Source organism: Protopterus annectens, chromosome 10.part0 (genome assembly GCF_019279795.1).
Source record: "Protopterus annectens isolate FY-2018-M chromosome 10.part0, PAN1.0, whole genome shotgun sequence".
NCBI lineage: Eukaryota > Metazoa > Chordata > Ceratodontiformes > Protopteridae > Protopterus > Protopterus annectens.
The window spans coordinates 1,552,960,174-1,552,982,126 of NC_056744.1; the positions used below are offsets into that span (position 1 = coordinate 1,552,960,174).

General features: G+C 34.1%; 1 protein-coding gene across 1 annotated transcript in view; it reads left to right on the forward strand.

Moving 5' to 3' along the window:
• The window catches only part of LOC122814337 (zinc-binding protein A33-like), a 333,543-nt gene that overhangs the window by 140,320 nt on the left and 171,270 nt on the right, over nucleotides 1-21,953 (forward strand). Inside the window, exon 6 of the mRNA XM_044086923.1 lies at nucleotides 11,228-11,281. Within this exon, the coding sequence (XP_043942858.1) occupies nucleotides 11,228-11,281 (54 nt within the window). The remainder of the gene's footprint in view (nucleotides 1-11,227; nucleotides 11,282-21,953) is intronic.

Genomic DNA, 21,953 nt, shown 5'->3' on the forward strand with positions numbered 1-21,953 from the left:
CAGGAATGTAACCTGTGTAGGGGGGTACACCTCTAGTCTGAACAGTCTTCCTCTTGGTCATAAAACCTAAGGATGTCCTGAACTAGGCAAACACTGCGTTCAGTATTTGACTGAAAGCCAGCATCATCATCATCTACAGTGTATTTAGAACTCTCAATTTCCTGAATTATTGTTTGTCCCTTTTCATGCTCAGGGTTGTATGGAGGATTATCCTTATATGCCACTGTACACAAATTCCTAGTTTCTGTACCAAAAAGTATTTGTCCTTTTTCCTGGGAATGTCCCATTTCCTGGGAATCTGCTTCTTCTCTTTAGGTTCCCCCTGCCACTTTTCTGTCTCCTTGGTATATGCTCCTTTTTGAATTTGGTTTGCCTTCCACTTTTTATAGTATGGACATTCCTGCTTTACATTCCCCAATTTCCTGCAAAAGATACGGGTAACTATTTTATTACTCTTTTCCCTTGTAACAGGGAATAAAAGTGAAAAAAACAACTAGACAGAATCACTCCAATAAGATCCTGCCATGTATCCCACCCATTATTTGAATGTTTGCACATTATAAAATATCCCTTTCTTGTCATTCCACTGTGGAAGACTCTGTAACAAGTGGGACTGCTGATAAATATCAGCTGAAGTGCCCACTGTGGAAGGGACAGTTCATCCCTCTCCATTGACAACATTAATGTCAGACCCCTTTTTATAGGAGCTTAGTTGTTCTTCTAAAGAATAGATGTATTGTTTAAGACCTGTAGCTTCTTGATTTGCCTGCTGAATTTTCATTTTTTAATTGTTGAATGTCATCTTTATCACTCTGTGATTTCTGAATTACCTCAAGAGCCTGAAAAGCTGTACGCAACATGTCTAATGCTTTTTCAGAAAATTCTTTACTGAAACTTCCTCTCACTTTAAACCTTGCTGGTACAATTCATTAGCTTCTTTAAGCTGTTTGTCTTTCTCAGAGGTACTGTCTTCACTATCACGTATAGCATTCCATTTTTGACAATAAGATTGAAAGGCTGCCACAAAACCTGTAAGGTATTTTGCTTTGTAATATGTAATAAAGTCACTTCATTCTTTTAATAGTCCTGTGACAGACATTTCTGGTAAAGCAAAGGCTTATTAGAAGTGTCATTCTGAAGCAAAACTAGATGTATCTTATGGAAACCTTATTGACATTGTTATAAACTTGTATATGATTGTGGCACTAATGCCTTATGACCAGAAAAACATAACTGTGGATATTTGCTATTACACCAAAAACATCCTTCAGGCAATGGCTGATGCTTACACAAATACTGATCATATACTGTAATCCATTTACAAAGACATGCTTTGTCAAACATTACATTTCCAAAAATACATGTCTTACATTTAGCATTAGAGATCCTGCATTTAAACCAATTTTTCTACAAATTCCAGACCCTATCTTGATTATCATGTATATCCATCTGAACTGAATGTCGGCATTTTAAACTAAGGTCCTTAATGGCATCCATATTATGACTAAATAGAAGCTTACTGCAGTCAGTCAGCAAAAAACAGGTGATCAGGCTATCTTCGGTGAAAGTGCTGGAAAAATCCTCTTCAGATGAATTGACAGTGAAACGTGCCTGAACAGATGCAGAAATTATATATTGTGTTCACCAAGAGCTCAGGAAGCAACTGAAATTGCTGAGATGTTATCTCCGACAGGAACAAAAGAGTTGTTGCCAATGAAACTGAACGTAATTGCTGGAATAACCAGATATGAAAAAATTATTTTAGAGGCTCTGTCTCACCATTGAAAGAAATGGCAAGCAACAGACTTGCACTGTACAGCTGTTTTCCTACAAACTGCATTTAATATATTACAGCCAAGGAATTACCCTGTCAAGATATGTCAATTCTTCATAACATGACTTGATATAAGTCTATGCTTCCGATAACTGTCTCGCACCAATGATATATGCACACTTGATCAAGACATCAAGACTGCTCTGCTGATTCTTGAAAGTCTCTTCTTTTTATAGTCTTTTCAACATTTTGTTTTCAACCCACCCAATAACGGCATATTTTTACAGTTCTTTGTCATCACCTTGCACATTCCTGCTAATAAAGCTTTTTTTCAGAGAAAATTATCTATTCCAACAGAATTTTTTGTTCAAAACAGGAAACATCTGTGTGGTGCCTCTAGCAATACTCAAATCAGGATGCCAGGTTTTATTTTTCTAGCCTACAAACCAGATGTCTATCTAACTACATTTACATGATTCCTGTTTTTCTTTTTCTAACTTCTTATCACACTTATGCTAATCTGTAGAACAAACGAACATGCAAACTGTCACATAGTTTCTACAAGGAAAAGAGTGTACCAGAAATGAACATACAAACTGCCATGTAGCCTTTTCACAAAGAAAAGAATGAACTAACTTAACCTTTTTTTTTTCAAACTGTGCATATGCTACAGCCTTTACCAAGTGGGGAAGGTTACTTTAATTTATTACAATCTCTGTCATAAATTAAGACACTTAAAGACAGAACTTAAGGCAAAGCCCTGCAAATAACTGTGCTTATTAATTAATAAAATAATTGTCATGTATAAAGAATTAGACAATGCCTGAGTCTAATGCAGAGTTCTGCACCTGTCAGTTTTATACTACTTACACTGGTATTGTATTTGTAATTATCTAGGTGCAGCAAATGGAATACACTCTGCTTTGATACTGAATATTTTGTAGAGAGCTATAGGGTTAATCTTGCACATGTTGTTGAAATGTATTTGTAAAAGAATTCTGAATCAAAAGGTGACAGGCATCTATCGGAAGTGTGGGTCTGTACAACAAACTATTCAATTATAGCACTGGAGATGCAGCGAATGTCAGCTTTAACTTTAGTGCAAAGTAACATTTCTGAGACTGCAAGGATCTGGCAGAAAATACATTTTTACATTCCACCTGAAAATTCAGTCTTGATTAATACCCACATATTGTTATTATTTCTCTAGGCTCCGAATACTGCAGCATACCTGGAAAGTAACACAACTTCAAGTCTCTTTGAATCATATTCTAATATGATCAGGTGGTCCAAATTGTTAAAAATGTCACTCTGTTATACATTCTCCTGTAGCTTTAAATGTCTGTTGTAAAACAAAAATTTGATAAGCGCTACTTCTCTTAAAATGATTTGTCACACTTTTTAAACGTTCTGGTTTTATTTTGCATGTATTGCAATGGCAGTATTACTTACCATAGTGATATCTGTTATATGTGTTTTCTTTGGTGGAATAATTTATTTCATAGCTGAAGCTGTCAAGACAGAGCTTCCACTGGCATTCTTAAACTTATTTTTCTGAACAACCCCCCCCCCCCCATATGATGTCATGGTAGGTTTTCAGTGCTACAGCAGAACATACTGAAGTGCAGCAGACTTTTTCAGAGACTTGTTCTTAGTTTTTCCTGAGTTTCAATTGTGGCAAAAAAAATGATGTAAATGTAATCTATTGAGTACTGCACTGGGTGTTTTACTATTTCTCCACAACAGTACTTTTCAAGGAGTTAGTGTTATGTTTGTGCAATGATGAAATAGATTGTATTTGTGTATTGTACTGCTAGTAGCCCCATGCATGTTGCAGTTAGTTTTTGAAAACAGCATGAATGATGTGTTTTGTTTCTGTGGAAATACTCATTTTATGTATTATTTTCAGGTGTGTAAGCCAAGATAATGATGGTAGTTGTGCTGTACATACCTCTCAACTATCCACAAGATTGCAAAATGTCCCTTACTGGGTTTACACACACACACACACACACACACACACACACACACACACACACACACACACACACACGCGCACACACGCACACGCATGCACACACTCAATGCACTCGCATGCACATACAAAGAACTTTTACACAATACTGCTGCATATTTGATTCATGACTCCCATGTGGAAAGCAAAATCTATCTCCATGATCTACTCCCAACACTATCATCATTCCACTATGCATCACCCACTAAATAGTTTCAGGAATAAACCTTTGTTCCCGAATAAACCACACAACATACCTGCCCTACAGTTTCATATAACTTTTGAATCAGAAATTTAAAAATAGAAACAGTTCACATAACATACAGAATAATTTAAATAATACACCAATTTTCACTCCCTTGCTAAAAGCAAGTATGTGTGTGTGTGTGTGTGTGTGTGTGTGTGTGTGTGTGTGTGTGTGTGTGTGTGTGTGTGTGTGTGTGTGTGTGTGTGTGTGTGTGTGTGTGTGTGTGTGTGTGTGTGTGTGTGTAGCAATATGAAACACAGCTTTTGTAAAGATCATTGCAGTGTTCATTTCTTTTTTTAAGAAAAGTTTATTGATTTATAATATATATACAGTATATAAACAGAAAGAAAAAAATTCAATATACAATGTTAGGAATATATTGAATCATCAAGGTAATCTTATACAATTAATACATTAAGAGCCTTAGTATTTCAATAGCAACATTTCAAGGCTATCCCAATAACTAAAAATCTTAGTATGATGTATAGATCTTTTTCTAATCACTTATTTTTCAGTTTGACATAGTATTGCTACTAAATTTAAAAATTCTTTGACTGTAGGAACTGAGTTTTCTATTTTTTTTTTTTTTTTTTTTTGTAATAATTTTTCTAGCTACTGCCAAAAGACTCCAAAACATTTTTGTTTAGCTTTTGCAGATAAAGGAGGTGGAATGCTCATTAGTACTACTGATCTATTTAAAGAACAGTGATGAGATCATAACCCCTTAAAAACATACTTATCTCTTCCCAATATACATTTCATTTTCCACAGTCCAAAAACATATGTGCCAGTCAGTTCTTATATCTTTGCTACATCTCCAACAACTGTAGCAGTCATTTCACTAAACATAGAGATTGTATATGAAGTAACAGACATTCTATGTATATATTTCCACATACAAAATTTCCGGTATACTCTTGAATAAGGTTGATTAACTGATTTAAGTAACAAAGTTTTATTCCTACCGTCCATTAAGTCACTCAACCCACTACTATCAAAAAGTTCCAGAATTTTGCCTCAAAATAATTATTATTATTATTATTATTATTATTATTTTAACTTATATAACTTGGACAAGCTTCCTTTGTAAGTTAATTTATCTTCAATTATAGCATTCGTATTTACATGTAATGGGGGAATTGTTCTTTTCCTCTTCACTCATATTACCTACAAATTCATTTAATTTCTTACTGATGGATAATAACTGGTTAACAGATTCATCCAACGTGTAACCTTTCATTAAATATTCTGTTGACTTAGCTTTTCCTTTTTCAAAGCAATCAGACCATAATACTAAACCATTTATTTTTAGTAAATTAATTTTAACATTGTTGTGGGGGTGATTGCAATGGGAAAGTTCACAAATGTCCATTTTGATATTAATATTTTTTAAAACATATTTCCTAACTGTTTTAAGAATTTATTTCATATACACAGAGTCTAAAGACTGAAATGAATTTCCTTTTAAGATAAATTTTATTATCCATATGAAATAATTGTTACATATTTCTAATTTGTCATATTTAATAAACTAATAAGAATTTAGTATAATGTGCTCCTGAATGTTTTTACCATTGACTAGTATAAGTTGTCTACCCAGAGTATAACAAAGTTAAAGAACCCACCAAAAGACTGCTGTTCCAAGTTTAATACAAATCAAAGAACATCATACATAAAACTCTAGCACCTCAGCTGTGTAGCCTTCAAGGAGTATAAACTTAAAAACATGAGCAATATATATATATATATATATATATATATATATATATATATATATATATATATATATATATATATACACACACACACACACACACACACACACACACACACACACACACACACACACACAACACATACACACACACAAATAAAATAATTAATAAATAAAAAATTAATTAATAGATAATTAAATCAGATGCCTCCAGTTACATTTAGTGTTAAGACTCCCAAGGAATTAAAGTGCCATACTTTAAAATAAAAATAGACTATTTATATAGCAGCTTATTTTTAAATAGTGTATCATCACAATATTTTGAGGATATTTGTTGCAGAATGCTAGCTTGCAAACCAGAAAGATTACCTCCATGACATAGCTTAAAATGGAGAGAAACTGGACTATCACAATTTTTAATATCTCTTACATGCTTCTGTAGTCTAAGTCTGAATGCTTTCTTAGTTTTCCCTACATAAAGTAAGTCACATGGGCATTTAAGTATGTATATCACTCCTTCTGTATTACAAGTATGTCTATCAGTAATTACATAGCTATCACCAATAATCTTAAAAAAAATTCTGAGCATATATACAACTCAAACAACCCCCACAGGGAAAGGAGCTGGAAGTAGCAACGGTCCTATAGGTATACTTATTCGGTACCTGAAAATTACTTTCCACTAACATATCTTTTAAATTTCTGCCTATTTTATAAGATAAATAAGGAAAAGGACATAAGATGGTAGAAAAATCATGATGCTGCAACAAAAGAAATTCCAATAATATTTAACCAATTCTATAAATTTAGCACTAAATACGGTGTAAGTGAAACAAAATAAAATTTCTATTAGGGGACGATATCTTACAATTTTTATTTTTTTCTATTTTTTCATGGGTATAAACTGCTTCTCTAATGGGCACATTATTAACAGTTTCCCCCTTAACTCAAAGTAAGGAATTCTGTATAATAGACTTGTCATATCCCCTAGACAGATACATTTGAGCAGCAAACCTAATTTATTTCATAAAAATCTAATTCACTATTACATAATCTTCTCAACCATAAAAATTCACCATAAGGACATGATGACAACAAGTGTGGGAAGGCAGCTCATACCATACAAAAATTGCCCACTGTCTTCAAACTTTCTATATATGGAAGTTAGAACTTCTCCATTGTCACAGCCCTTTAGTTTTATATCCAAATATGGTTGCCATTCACATTACCGAAAGTACAGTTCTCCGAACTACATTTTGCCTAGAACATAACTCCAAATTTACACTTCTCTGAAATGGCACTTTGCGATTGCACTGCAGTATGTATGAGCAAATATACTGTTGTCACTGTAGTGCGATCTCAGAGTTAGTATATATAATTAGCAGGGAGTGTGGGGGTGCAGGGGGGCTTTCTCCCTGCAAAAATTAGAGAAAATTAGTTAACGTAGTATAACTGTTTTCTGTTTCAGCAAAATGCTGTTTCAGAGAAGTGTAAATTTGGAGTTATGGTCTCAGCAAAATGTGGTTCAGAGAACTGTACTTTCGACAATGTGAATGTGATCCATATATACAATATTATTCCCCACTTTGGTTCATCAAAAAGATGAACCAAATCTATTTTACTCTAGATCTTTAACAAAATCAGAGATCTGGTCTTGGCCACCTTGACAAACAAAAATCAAATCATCAATATAATGGAAATAATACATTACAAAATTATTTAAAAACTATGCTTGTAAATATATTCAGTTTCAAAATCCCATTAGCAAATTAGCATTTGCCCCCATGTCTGTACCCTGCAGTTGATGGTAAAGAACATTATTAAATAAAAAAAAATATTTAAACTAAATTGCAACAGTTCAATAACAAAACTAATAAGTGGACTTTCCCCCCATAAATATTGCAGATCTTGAATCCCATGTACATGTTTAATATTTGTATAAAGGCTCTTTATATCTAAAGTTAACCAGTACACATTGGTTGTCCACCTTAAAACCTTAAGTTTTGACAAAAAATAAGGGGTATCCCTGATATATAATGGCAATTTAGTAACAAAGGGATAAAGAAACTCATGAGGTAACAAACCAATATTGTGCAAAAAGTATGTTCAAGCTGAGACTATTGGTCCACTTAGGGATTATTAAGACTTTTCTGAATTTTTGGCAAACAATAAAATGTGGCCATACTGCATCCTTTAATTGCAAATCTTTCTTTTTACATCTTTCTTAGAAATATATCCTAATCTATGTCCCTTGCACAGTAATAATTCATATTGTTTCATTGACTCTACAATAAAGAAACTTCTTCATATGCATTCCTATCATTTAAATGCTCCATACACATTTTTAAATATTGCTTATAGTGTATAATCATAATCTGTTGTTGCCCTTGCCAGCAGGATTAACAATTAATTCATGTTGTACACACAAGTCCTTTAAAGCTTTCCATTCATTTTTAGTTAAATTATAACAATTTATATGGTTATTACTCATGAATTCCCTATATCTTTGTTCCACAGTAAAGTTAAGCATAGCTGAAAAATACTGGAACCCTTCATTATTAAAATGAGGCAAAAAAAACCTCCAATACTTAATATTATCTGTTTTAAATAAGCAGTGTGCATTTACTTCAGATTCACCCCCACCACAGACACATACAAGTAAAAACAGTCATCACAACTGTCAGCATTAACAAATTTGTACTAAATGCAATTGATGTACCAAATGAAATAGCTCATATTTTAAAACATATAAGTGAGGTAAACTAATAGGAACAAACTTCAATCCCAGGTTAAGAATTGCTGTTTGTTCATTACTCAAAGACAAATCAGACGCGTTAATAATCAAATTAGTATCAGTGTTCTCATCAATAGAATGAAAAAGAGAACACAAAACAGGGTAAGGTATCACCTCATATAGAGAAAATAAAGTCCAAACAAAAAGAGGTAGATACTCCAAGACAATCGAAGCCAACCAGGAAACTGCAAATCAGAGCTGAAGTAAAATCCTTTATTCCTTGAACAGTAAGCGCTTTCGCGTTGCTCAGAATGCTTCATCAGACTTTAATAAAAACAGTTGTGCTTACTCCACTTAAATATTCAAAACAACCAATAAAAACAGTAAAAATTGTCACATGAAAAACACTTTGGAATAGTACATCAACAATGAATAAAAAAGGGGGGGGGATACCAAGTAGAGTAAATAGAGCAAAAAAAAGTTCATTCAGTCACTGCTATTTGCTTCATTTGAAGTTTGAATGTTTTTCCATTGACTAGTATAAGTTGAGTCTATGCAGAGTATAACAGAGTTAAAGACTGCAGCAATGAAATAAGATTCTAAATCTGGGAGGTTAATCTTACATTATTTCTATAAGCAATTCTCAGCTTTTTAGGATACCATAAGAGTAAAGTTCATTTTTTTCCATTTGTTGTCAGTTATAAAAGTTATTGAATGCAATATATATATATATATATATATATATATATATATATATATATATATGTGTGTGTGTGTGTGTGTGTGTGTAAAATCTTGGGTAATATGATAATTTTAATAAGTGTTAACCTATCCTCAAAAAAAATATTCATTTTTTTAATAAGAAGTAACACTTCAATTATTTTTTTCAAAATTTTTATTAATAATCTTACACACATCTTAATAGATTTTTATTGCTAAATATTTTAGTTCTTTTCCTTACCAGTTATATTTATCTTCAAACTTACTATCTAGTAATTTATTTAACACTAAAGTTTCAGTTTTATTATTATTATTATTATTATTATTATTATTATTATTAAATTTCAGCAGTGATACTTCTTGAAATTTTCAATTTCCTATCTATTTCCTTTATTGAATAATTTAAATCTCCTATAGTTAGTACAATATTATCTGCAGAAAGGTGTATTTTAGATTCACAATCCTTATTAATTGAGAATCCATCAATATTTTTATTGCTTCTTATACTGTTAGCTAAGGGTCAGATAACTAATGCAAATAATAGAGGGAACAAGGGACACTCTTGCTATGTACCTTTGTTTAAAGTGAATCCTTGATAAATGTAAGGTCCAATTTTTACATATGCATTGATGTCTCTAAATACATTTTTAAATATTCTAATAAACTGTTCTGGAAATGCAAATGTTTCTAAAGTTTTAAACAAGTAGTTCCAATCTACAGAATTGAAAGCTCTCTTGATATCTAAGCTATTTAGGGCCATTTTTTGCTCATTCTTTTTGTTAAATCTAAGATAATTACTACTGTTTTATATTATCATACATTAATCTATTGAATATAAACCCTGTTTGATCTTTATTAATTAATTTATCTTCTTTATCCCTTTATCTTGTAGTGAACAGGGAAGTAAATATTTTATAGTCTACATTTAATAATGAAATAGGTCTATATGAAGAAACTAACTTATTATTTCCATGTTTAAGAAAAGGTGAGATTACAGAAAATTTCCAGGAAGGAGGAATTATTTTGTCACTCTGAATTGTCCTGAAAAAATCACTCAGTAATTCTAAAATATTTAAGGGAAGCAGACTGAATAATTCCATACTTAAACCATCTAACCCTGGAGCTTTCCCACTTCTTTTACAAAGCTTCTTTAACTCTATTAGGATAATAGGCTTATTCAGCAGAGGTATTTGTTGGTCATTTAGTTTATTAGTAACATTTTTCTTTAAATACTTATCAATTTTGTGACCATCAAGATCCTCATGTAGTTTTTAAAAAAAAAATATGAACCATTTCCTCTACATCTGAAGTGAACTTATCAGTGTGAGGCTTTTGGATATTATTGATTTGTGCCTTTTTGCTTAACATCTTACTTCTATTGGCTATATATAAAGATTTGTTGATGTCATTGCATAACTGTGCAATTTTATTTTTTCTAAAGCTATCTTTGTTTAGTGTGTTAAAATTGTTTGATATTTTGTCATTAATTTAAATGAGTTCAGTATTAACTAATTTCTTTGTTTGTTGTTCAAACATCTCTTTATTTAATTCATCTTGTATTTTTAACAACTCCTTATCTCATTTTTTTCATTTTATTACTAGCTTATCATTCCATTCTACCCCTAATTTACATTTTTAAGGAATCCCATTTACTAACTTGACCATCATCATTCAAAGATAAAAAATATATACTGCATATGTATCGATTTGTTCCTTAAAGTAACTTAAATTATTTTGGTTTCATCATATATACTGTAATTCTATAAATGCTCAGACATGTCCTTGTATCCATTAATATATTAATACTTAGTGCATTATGATAAGATAAAAGAAAAGGAAGGGATGGCTCTCTGAGCACATGTCAATTTATGTGGAGAAATATTTAAGACCAGTGATCAGTGAAATAGATAATATTTTAATGGCTACTAAAAGAGTTTTATCTGATTTATTTTTATGCTGTGAAATGGATCCTCTGAGAGATGCTGATTTATTTATTATGATGGACATCTGTTCACTTTTTACAGTGATCCCAAATCAGGAAGGAGTGGAAATGACCCAGAAATGTTTAATGGCCAGCAGTGAGTATGACATAAAACACATTGATTTAATTTGTCTGTTTATAGAAACCATACTAGAGAATAATTTGTTCATATTTAATAATGGGTATTAGAGACAATGCACAGGTCTAGCCATGGGGACACCCTGTGGGAATAGCTATGCAAATACCATTCTAGCATAGTGGGAAAGTAAACTAGTGCTATGCAATAATGAGTACGCTTCTCATATAAAGTTCTACAGGAGGTATGTGGATGACATTTTCCTCATGTGGAGGGGCACACAGGACATGTTTAACAAGTCCATTGACTATTTAAATAGTACAACTAGTTATCTGCATTTTACAACTCAGGTTTCTTCCACTGTTATTAGCTTTCTGGTTGTTAGACTTGAGAAAGGGGAGTTCAATCAGGTTGTTGTGAGCAGGCATAAGAAGGGTACATATAGGAACCATGTTTTACACAGAAGTAGTCACTAGCCTCAATGTGTGTTTAAGAATATCATCAGAGGGCAAGGTAAGGGATTCAAGGCTGAATAATAATAGAGCCAACTTTGAAGAAGCTTTGAATGAGATAAAGTATGAGTTAAGAGGGAGAGAGGGGTTTGAAGAGTGTAAGATCAATGAAGAGCTAGATAAGCTGAAACTTTTAAGGGAAGGGTCAGCTAGCCCCTATTTTTCAGGTATTAGGGGTGTAAATAAAGTGAAATTGCAGGATGTAGGATCTACTTCAGATACAGTGTTGTGCCTATATTATTCTAATAATGATAAATCCATTTAAGAGATTATAAGATGGAACTGGCATATTCTACAATCTGATCAGGATTTGCAAGGCTTTATAGTTAGTGAACCAAAATTCACATTTAAAATTAAGCCAGTTAAGAGCTATAATTCAAACTCTATCAAGGGCACCATTCCATGTGGAAGGTGCAATTTTGTGTGTGTGTGTGTGTGTGTATATATATATATATATATATATATATATATATATATATATATATATATATTAATAATAGTAATAGTTTCAAGCATCCTTTTACAAGCAAAGTGTATGAGTTTAATGTTTCAGCTGTCAGACTAAGAATTTAGTTTACTTAGCTCAATGTAGTATCTGCAAGGGCAGCCGCGGTGGTGCAGCGGTTAGCGTTGTCGCCTCACAGCAAGAGGTTCTCCGGTTCGATCCTCAGCTGGGGTGCCTTCTGTGCTGAGTCTGCATGTCCTCCCTGTGGCCATGTGGGTTTCCTCTGGGTGCTCTGGTTTCCTCCCACATCCCAAAGACATGCTGTAGGTTTGATTGGACACTCTAAATTGGCCCTAGGTGTGAGTGTGTGCATGTGTGTGCCTTCTGTGGAAGGTTGGGCGCCAGGCTGGCAACTCAACGCCATAAAACTCCACTACCAATCATGAGTGGACAGGTGATCCGCTGTGGTGACCCCTAACCGGGAAAAGCCGAAAGAAGAAGAAGCTCAATGTAGTATCTGCCAAAGTCTTTATATTGGCAAGACAAATAGGATATTAATAGAGAGAATGGGAAAGCATATTAGATGCATTAAACAGCTAGAGGAAAATAATCCTCTATCTAAGCATGTTATAGATACCAGTAATTAATATAATTTTAGTTTTATTGTTGTTGGGACTATACCTGAAGATCTGAGGCTAGGTGACATTTTTAATAAAACAGATACAAGGGAATTGTATTGGATCCTGCAATCACAGGCAGATACAAATAAAGGGTTAAATGGAAAAGTGTCTTTAAGACCAGCCTTAAAACTAGAGGGCTGTTCAAATGAAGGAATGTTCACTAAGTAGAATATACACATGACCCATAATTAGTTATTCTATCGGTGGAGTTTGAATGTACTTAGAACGCTTATATAGAATGTCTTTTATATTGTTTTTATGGTCTTATGAAGCTGACATAGTCAGTGAAAGCATTTACCATATTTTATTGTTTTTATGTTTTTGACAGTCATTAAATCTGTGGATTTTACCTCTGCTGAGTTACAGTGGTTATGTATTTTTGTGTTATAGTTTTAAAATAATTCATTTTATTAAGTAAACCCATAATGGCATAAATCCTGTTAATTCTAGTTTTCGTTCCACTTGCATAAGAATAATGGATGAAGAACAATGACTTATCTTCTGCTTTTACTATTAAATCAACTAAATTATTACTACTAATTTTCTTCTGTTCACTTGCATCTTCTTTAGTAGATATACAATCAAAATACCCTGCTAGAATTAAACTACCCTTCCAATGACTTTGTGATAAGTTTACATGATCTTTGGCCACATTTGCACCTTCTCCAAGGATCCAGTAAAACTTAGCTAGTATATAGAGTTTGCCATTATAACTACAAATGTATACATTACTTCGTAATTATTAGTGGAGTCCTTGATGCTAGGCATTACAATACATTTTCTCCAAAGTATAGCAGTTCCTCTACTCTTTTTTGTTAAAAGAAGCAGATGATAACATTTCATAACCTAAGTTATTTAAATATTGCCTGTCTTTATCTATCAGGTGAGACTCTTGCAAGAATATAATGTCTCTATTTAATTCAAAAGTTACAATTTGCTTAATCCCAATCACATTCTCCCTTTTTGGGTTCAAATATCTTGAAAAATCTGCATTACTTTCTATCAAAATAGATGGACTTATTCTCTAACACTCATATTTCAGCTCTGACATATAGATGAGTTATTTCAGGTAGTCTTAATAAATTAAATAACATAAAATAGGCAGAAAGCTTCAAAGTTCTCATGAAAAGTTTCAAATTTCAGCTTTCAGGATCTTTTTGAATATTTTATGTGATGTATTTAAATTATATGCAATCTTGTACATTTACATTCTGTCATATGCAGTTATATGTAATATATAGCTCTCTTACAAGCAGTTTGGTATTTCAATTTATTTTCTGTCTTATTTGTTCACTGTTATATAACTTGTATTTCTAAAATAATCATCAGCTCTCTATTAGGATTACAGTATGTGTATATATTTCTTACTGATACTGCTCTTTTTTAATGTTACATACCAGTTATTTCATTCCTTGTGCATGTGCACATTATTCATAAGATGTTTAGTCTTCTTATTAATTCTAATATTATAAGCAATCTTGACTATGCATAAAAAAACTCCTGCTTGTTTAATTTAAATGTGTGTTTTTAGTCAATGGGAACTGCTATTCTGGTCTAAGCTTCACATCCTGACATTAGTATTTGATTACAGCATGTGAAAATAACAATCCACAACACACAGCAACTGCTAATTGCCTCTGTAAGTTTCTCATTCTTCTTAATTCTTTTAAACTGGTCTAATCAGTTATAGTTAATAACACTACAGCATAAGCTGTTCACATTCAGCAAAATGTAAGCAAATTATATTTTAGCAACAGCTCAATAAAAAACATTACTATAGCTCTGCTTTACCAATTCTTCGCTTATAAATAAATATTTAAAATGTTATTTTGAGTAGATTTCTCACATATATACTAGACAAGAAGTTCAAATCTTTTCTCCTCATTGTCATGGCCATGATTAAAGCACTTTGTTTTTTTCACAGACATCAGTTATGAACTTTGAACGTTTCTAGGACCTGGTTTTCATCAAGGAGCAGGGAGGAAGCAAAGCAAGCAAGAATCAAGCATTTTCACAAAACTGAAATATTCTTTTGTTCTTCAGCTTTTAAGTGTTAATTGCTTTATAAATGACCAGTGAAAGGAATGTGTTGCATAAGAGCAAAGAAAATAAATTGCCAGCACTTTAACACTTCTTATTGGCGTATTACTTAGACTGACATTCAGTTAACCCAGCAATGCACATACTAAGCAAGGTTAAAACAAATAAATTTATTAACTTATATAGTCTTAAAGTTACCAATTATATTGCTTATATTTTGACGATATTCTCTTAAAGGCATTTAGAAATATATTTATAAGTTTAGTTTAAATTAAATATATTAAGTCTTACACTGCAAATATATGTAAACTATTTATATTCCTTATCATGTAAAATGCTTTAGCTTAAAATATAAATACATACTTACACATGTTTTGAGGCTTAAAGTTCAATAGAAACCTTTTACTCAAAGGGTAAACCTATTATTTCAGAAAATAAAAGTTCTGCAATCAAAAGATAAAAGTCACTTATTTTTAAGTTGTTTAATTTTAGAAGCAGTTTTCTGGGAATTTAGCTCGCTCTGTCTCTTGAGAGATACAGTCTTCCAATCCATTTTTCAGTATTGTTAAGGATTTTATTTTTGTTAATTAAAGTGGGTGCCTCATCAAGTGTGTCAAACATTTTAGTTCTTTCAGAAATAAATAATTTGATCTTTGCAGGAAATACCAAATTGGCTTTGATGTTGTTTTTTTTAAGTTCTTCAATCAGTGGAAAGCATGATTTTCTTTTACTCATTACTTTACTGGAATAATCATTCTGATATCTCACTATATGTTCACCTATTTTAATAGGTGGGCTGGACCATGCTGTTTTTAATATTTGATGCTTTTCTAAACTGGACATAAACGTAGCTATAATTGAACATGGTGGTGAGTTTTTCTTCTTTGAAAGTGCTCTCAGAGATCTCTGAGCCCTTTCAATTTCAAAAGATAATGCTTCTGGTAGATTTAGTGTTTTATGTAGCCAGGTTGTTCAGACATGTATCATATTGTCTCTCTCATACTTTCCAGGTATATGACATATTCTGATATTATTTCATCTCAGTCTATTTTCTAAATCATCAACTTCATCTATGAATCAGCTATTTTGTTTTAAAATGAATTCAGTCTGAGACTCACTTTAAGTTATTCCCCCTTCATGATCATTTAAAGCTTCTGCTGATTTGTGTATGTCGTTGTTGAATTTCTAAATTCTTTCTGGACTCTTCTTTGAAACTTTCTATTTTGGTATCTAGCTTGTCCAATACTAGATATTAGTGACTGGATATATTTTTAACAGAAGAATACTGCATACCATTTTTTTAGTGTCTCATGTTGAAGTCTCTTCCCTGTTAACAAAGCACTTCAAATTCTGACAAGAACATTACAGCTTTTGAAGAACTTTAAGCTATAAATATTTTCTCTGACTATTAGTGAATAAAATTAGCTATCAAGTATGTACAAATTATAATTTTTGATTATATTATCTGTCAGATAAAAATTTTCAGTCACAGAACTTTCTCCGCTAGCCATCTTTCCCATGACACCCAGCAGTGCTCACTTCTAATTATATATATATATATATATATATATATATATATATATATAGCTAATTCTCAAACAGATCATATCATTCAGTAACTTCTTCCATACACAGGAAACAGAAACATTTTACCCATATACATACAGTTGTCACTCAAAACATTTCCAAACCTAGTACTGCTGGGCCTGTTCCACAACAAGTCAGATGTATCAGAAATACTTGGTCTAGGGTGTGAATCTCTTCTGTAACATCAACAGAATGGTTTTGAGAGACAACATCTCACAGAGAATGCCACTGCTCTGGAACAAATCCCCCATCTACTTAAAACAAAGCTCATCTCTGTCCATATTCAAGCACAACTTAGATCCATGGATGGGTAATAGAAAAATTTCCTCAGGACTGTCCCCTATACTACTAATGGACAGAGGCAGTTCCTAAATGCTTTATCCAATGCATGGTTCCTCTCAAATTATCTATGGTATGATTCATTTTATTCTCATTGGGGAATAAGCATTGACCATAGAATGGGCAAGGCCAATCTAACACCAAATGGGATTGTTTAATTCAACCACAAAAGGGGAAATTGCCCAGGCTTGAAATGGCCTGCAAGACCAACTAGTCTAGTATTTACTGATGTTTTACTACGGTTACTCAGCTTTTTTAATGCCAAAGTTGGTGATGATTCCTTTTACAGATTCTGCTTTATCTCATAATTCTTTAAAGAACCTCACAAAGAGACTGTAGGAACAAGGCTAGGGCTTTTTCTGTGATGGATATGCACTCTCCATCTAGCATGAAATACAGATTCTCCTGGGCTTAGTTCTAGTCACTTCTGTAGCACCTACAGTTCAGCCCTTCTGGGGAAGACATTTTTAAATTCTAAACACCCTAAGATGTGATTATCATTCATGTGATAAGAAGTCCACCTGAATCCTTTCCCTTGTATTTCTCTCCGCTAAGCTCACTGAGCAGAAAGTGTGAGGCATTTCAGAATGTGGCATAATGATGAGATAGAATCTTACTTCCAAAAGGCACTGTTCACAATTTCAGGATATGTTGGTTCTGTTTCAGACAGAACACCAAATGAAACAGCACTAATCAAACTAGTTTTCTGACAGAAAGCAGTCATCTATGGAGTCTGAAACAATATTTTAGGAAAGTGATGATAGTCCTGTTTTTTTCTGGAGAACATTATGTCTAGAGAAATTATAGCTACCTTAGATCTTCAGTTTCAGTTGTTTCGGCAACTGCCAGAAGTTTTAAATTATGCACTTGCAGTAATGTATTTTCCTTCAGCTCCTGGTAACTGGATGTACTTTTATGTATGCAATATGATGATATGTATATTTTGATTAGGAAATATTTGTTGGGGTATCTCAGGGTCAGAATATGAAGCTGTCACTTTCCATTCAGGACTCTTCATTCTGATCTGCCATTTGTAACCAAAGTGCTTATGATGCACTATACTGTCACGTCCCTGTTTCTATATATAATAGTATTAAGAGGTGTATTCTTATTTAAATTCATTGCATCATCCAAATCAGCTAAAGGAGACTTTATCCTGAAAAGAAAAATAATTTCAAAAAACTCCTCCAGTCCATTTACATAGTTCCTGGTTATGTAATTGTTCTCACCCTGGGTAGCTTCATTTAATTAGATCATATCATACCTTAACCTTCTACAAAAGCTTGCAACAACTTCTTTCTATACTCTTAATCAACCAACATTTATGTCCAGTTTAGAAAAGCATCAAACTGCTGGGGGTGATGGGAAAGATGGCTAGCGGAGAAAGTTCTGTGACTGAAAATTTTTATCTGACAGATAATATAATCAAAAATTATAATTTGTACATACTTGATAGCTAATTTTATTCACTAATATGTGTTTACTGTACTAGCCACTGATGAATATAACCAAATGACTGAACAAAATGCCCTTTCAACTCTATTGTTTATTGTAACACCTTGTGCTCCTTATAGTATATTCACTTTTTGCTCCTTTCTTGGTCTTGAAACTGTACTTTATTAACTTTTGACTCTGTATTGTACTTTATTAACATGTGTGTTGTATTTATTGTATTTGCTGTACAGTAAAGTCTCACTTAACCAGCACCCATAGGGATTGGTAGATGCTGGTTAATGTGGTGTACAATTTGTGAGAGTTGCATCTACAATAAGAATCTGAAATCCTTGATCTCTCAGGCACAGAACAGTAAACACTGAACAGGCTGTCAGCTCACATACTACACCTTCTACTTAAACCATGCACTCAAGACATAAACCATCATACCCAGAGGTAATCACCAGAAACCTACCTAAATACCAGAGACCTTCCAAACACAAACATGTTATACCTAATACAGCACCTACAGCACTCAATACACATAAAAACACAAGCACTGGTGTCTCACCAAATAAGCCCCTAAGGTAAAACACATCTAAAGCAAATTTTTTAGTCGTAAGTGACTCCATTGTGAGAGAGGTGCCCCACTCACTAGGTTAGACAAGGAGAAGGTTCCGGCCAGCTTTCTATTGGATGCCAGGATACATCAGATCACACATGCACTCAAGTGTCTCAATAAGAATTATCATTATGACTCTGTCATAGTTTATGTTTGTATGAATGACTTGAGATGTACCTTACTGGACTATATGAAGAGAGACATGAGTGAGCTCTATGAATATGTGTCCCAGGCAGGTATGTACTTAGCCTTGAGCAGCATTCTACCCTCACCTAGGATGATACCACAATATAAACAAAAACTGACTTCAATAATTGGCTTAGTTTCTGGTGTCATTCTAAGGGGATCCAGTTCCTGTCAGCCTGGGATGATATGGTTGATAGACCATGCTGCTTTGCCAGAGATGGTCTTCACCTGTCACCTCTAGGCTTTCAGTTACTGGTTAAGGCATTTTCCACCCCTATAGTAATTTTTTTTAGGCAAGGTCTCAAGAACAAAATTTCTGACATGAAAATGTCACTTTCAAATAAATTAAAGGTTATGCTGCTAAACGCTGGGAGTTTAAATCAGAAACTGCACTCTCTGGAAGCACTTCTCTCCCTAGATGATGTTGACATCTGCACAGTCACAGAAACTTGGTTCAGGGCTGCAGACAGTATCCCAGCCTTGCAAGGCTACAATGCCTTCCACACTTTCCGACCGCAAAATGAATGTGTGAGAACCAAAGGAGAAGACGCATTTATCTTCATCAAAGATAAATGCATCTCTAGAATGGTCAGACAGGAAAACTTTTTGGAGTTACTCCAAGTTCAACTAACTGTGGGCAAGACACCCCCCCCCTTCAAGCAATCACTAGCTATAGGCCCCCTTCAATGAACCAAGATACCCACGCTGCTTATTTGGACCAACTTGAGTCAGTCAAATTACACCCAAACACTCCAGTCATGGGCAATTTTAACTATCCCTCTATTGACTGGGAAACTTATACAAGTACCAAAATGCTCACACAAAGGTTTGTGGACTTTGTTAACATTAATGGCTTGGAACAAATAGTATGCAACACCACAAGGGGCGCAAATATTCTTGACCTGGTTCTCACCAACATGAGTGATCGTTGCACTACCACAGGTATAGGACCCTCACTGGTTAAATCTGATCACAAATTGGTCACATTTGAAGTAGCTATAACACTTGAACCCCTCTTAGGTGAAATCAGGCTAAAAAAATTCACCAAAGCTAATTATACCCTCCTAAGGGCTAGCATAAATAATTTCCAAGCTCCTGTTCCCATAGATGGCATTGCAAACATTTAAACAAATGTATTGACACAGCTGTACCTGATGGGATCTAAACAAGATCCTGAAGAAAAACAAGCCTCCCTGGTGGACATCTAGCATTAATAAGTTGCACAACAAGAGGAAGAAGTTGCTGTCTAAGAATAAAAAAGAGAGGTCCCAGCATAGGAAGAACACTCTTCTCTGCTTGAGGAAACAAATGAGACAACTTGTAAAATCCTCTAAGGATAACTTCACAAAAAATGTAGCAACCATAGCTAAGGATAACCATAAGGCATGCTTCAGCTATAGCTGTAACCTAAAAGGTAGGGCCCAGATGTCCACCAGGGAGGCTTGTTTTTCTTGATCTGATACAGTTTGGTTTTGTCAAAGGCAGGTTGTACCTGTCAAACCTGGTGGACGTCTTCAAAAACATCACCAGAGCCATAGATGAAGGCAAATCTGTGCATACATCCTACCTTGACTTAGCCAAGGCCTTTGACACAATCCCACATTTGGGCATCATTGAAAAACTCTCCCAGTTAAATATCAACCCTTATGTCATCAGGTGGGTTGCTAACTGGCTCAACAACAGATCACACTCAGTCAAAGTTGGGGACTTTACCTCAACCAGCAGACCTGTCACCATTGAGGTTCCACAGGGGTCAGTGCTGGGCCCCCTATTGTTTGGAACATATTTCTCAGAAGTTCAGGCTGAAATGAAGGGGCTGTGGCTGACTAAGTTTGCTGACAAATTCAAATTAGGTGCAACCATTGAATCCCCAAATGATGTCAATATATTTCAAGAGGAACTTACACAAACCAGTGACTGGTACCAAAGCCATGGACTCAAACTCAGTGCTAAAAATGCATTATCGTCCCCTTTGGTAAAAATGATATCCCTGCAGACTATCATATAAATAATAATACCCTAAGTAACAACTCAGTAGTGAGAGACTTGGGAGCACAAGTTGAATGTAGCCTAAACTTTGATCACCATGTGTCTACTGTGGTAAGGAAGGCATTCTACATTACACACCTCATTAGAAAACGCATTGCCTCAAGAGCAAAAGGGTTCATAACACCCCTGTACTGACCCTCATCAGGCCAATAATTGAGTACAATGCTTCCTTTGGTATGTACCTTACCAAGCACCTGCAGCAACTTGAGACACCTCAGAGATTTCTAACCAAGCAAATTCAGGGTCTGCAGCACATGTCATACGTTGACAGACTGAAGTCACTGTACTCAGTCTGTCAGCGCATGTCATACGTTGACAGACTGAAGTCACTGTACTCAGTAGCATACAGACAACTTAGAGGAGACTTGTGCATGGCCGAGACTTGTGCATGGCCTACAGAGCAATATTGGCACCAAACCTAATGGAAATGCTGTGCATCTGCAGGCCAAATGGGACAAGAGTCGCCCACTCCAGGGACCTTAACCTGGCCTGTAACATAAATATGACCTGCTGGAGAGACAGGTATGTCTCTCAGAGGTTGTCACTCCTCTGGAATAGGCTACCAATGTACATCAAATAAAGTTCCTCTATGAATCTGTTTAAGCATAACCTGGATGACTGGGTGGGAAACCATAAATTCCTGCTGGGGATTTCACCTGTGACCCTCCTAGATATGGGCAATCATTACTAACTAAGATCTCGAGTTTAGGCAACATCTTTTATATTGGGTTTCTCTAGTATTATATTGGGTACACATGGCAAGGCTTATAAAGACCTTCAGGTCAATAGCCCAGTAACC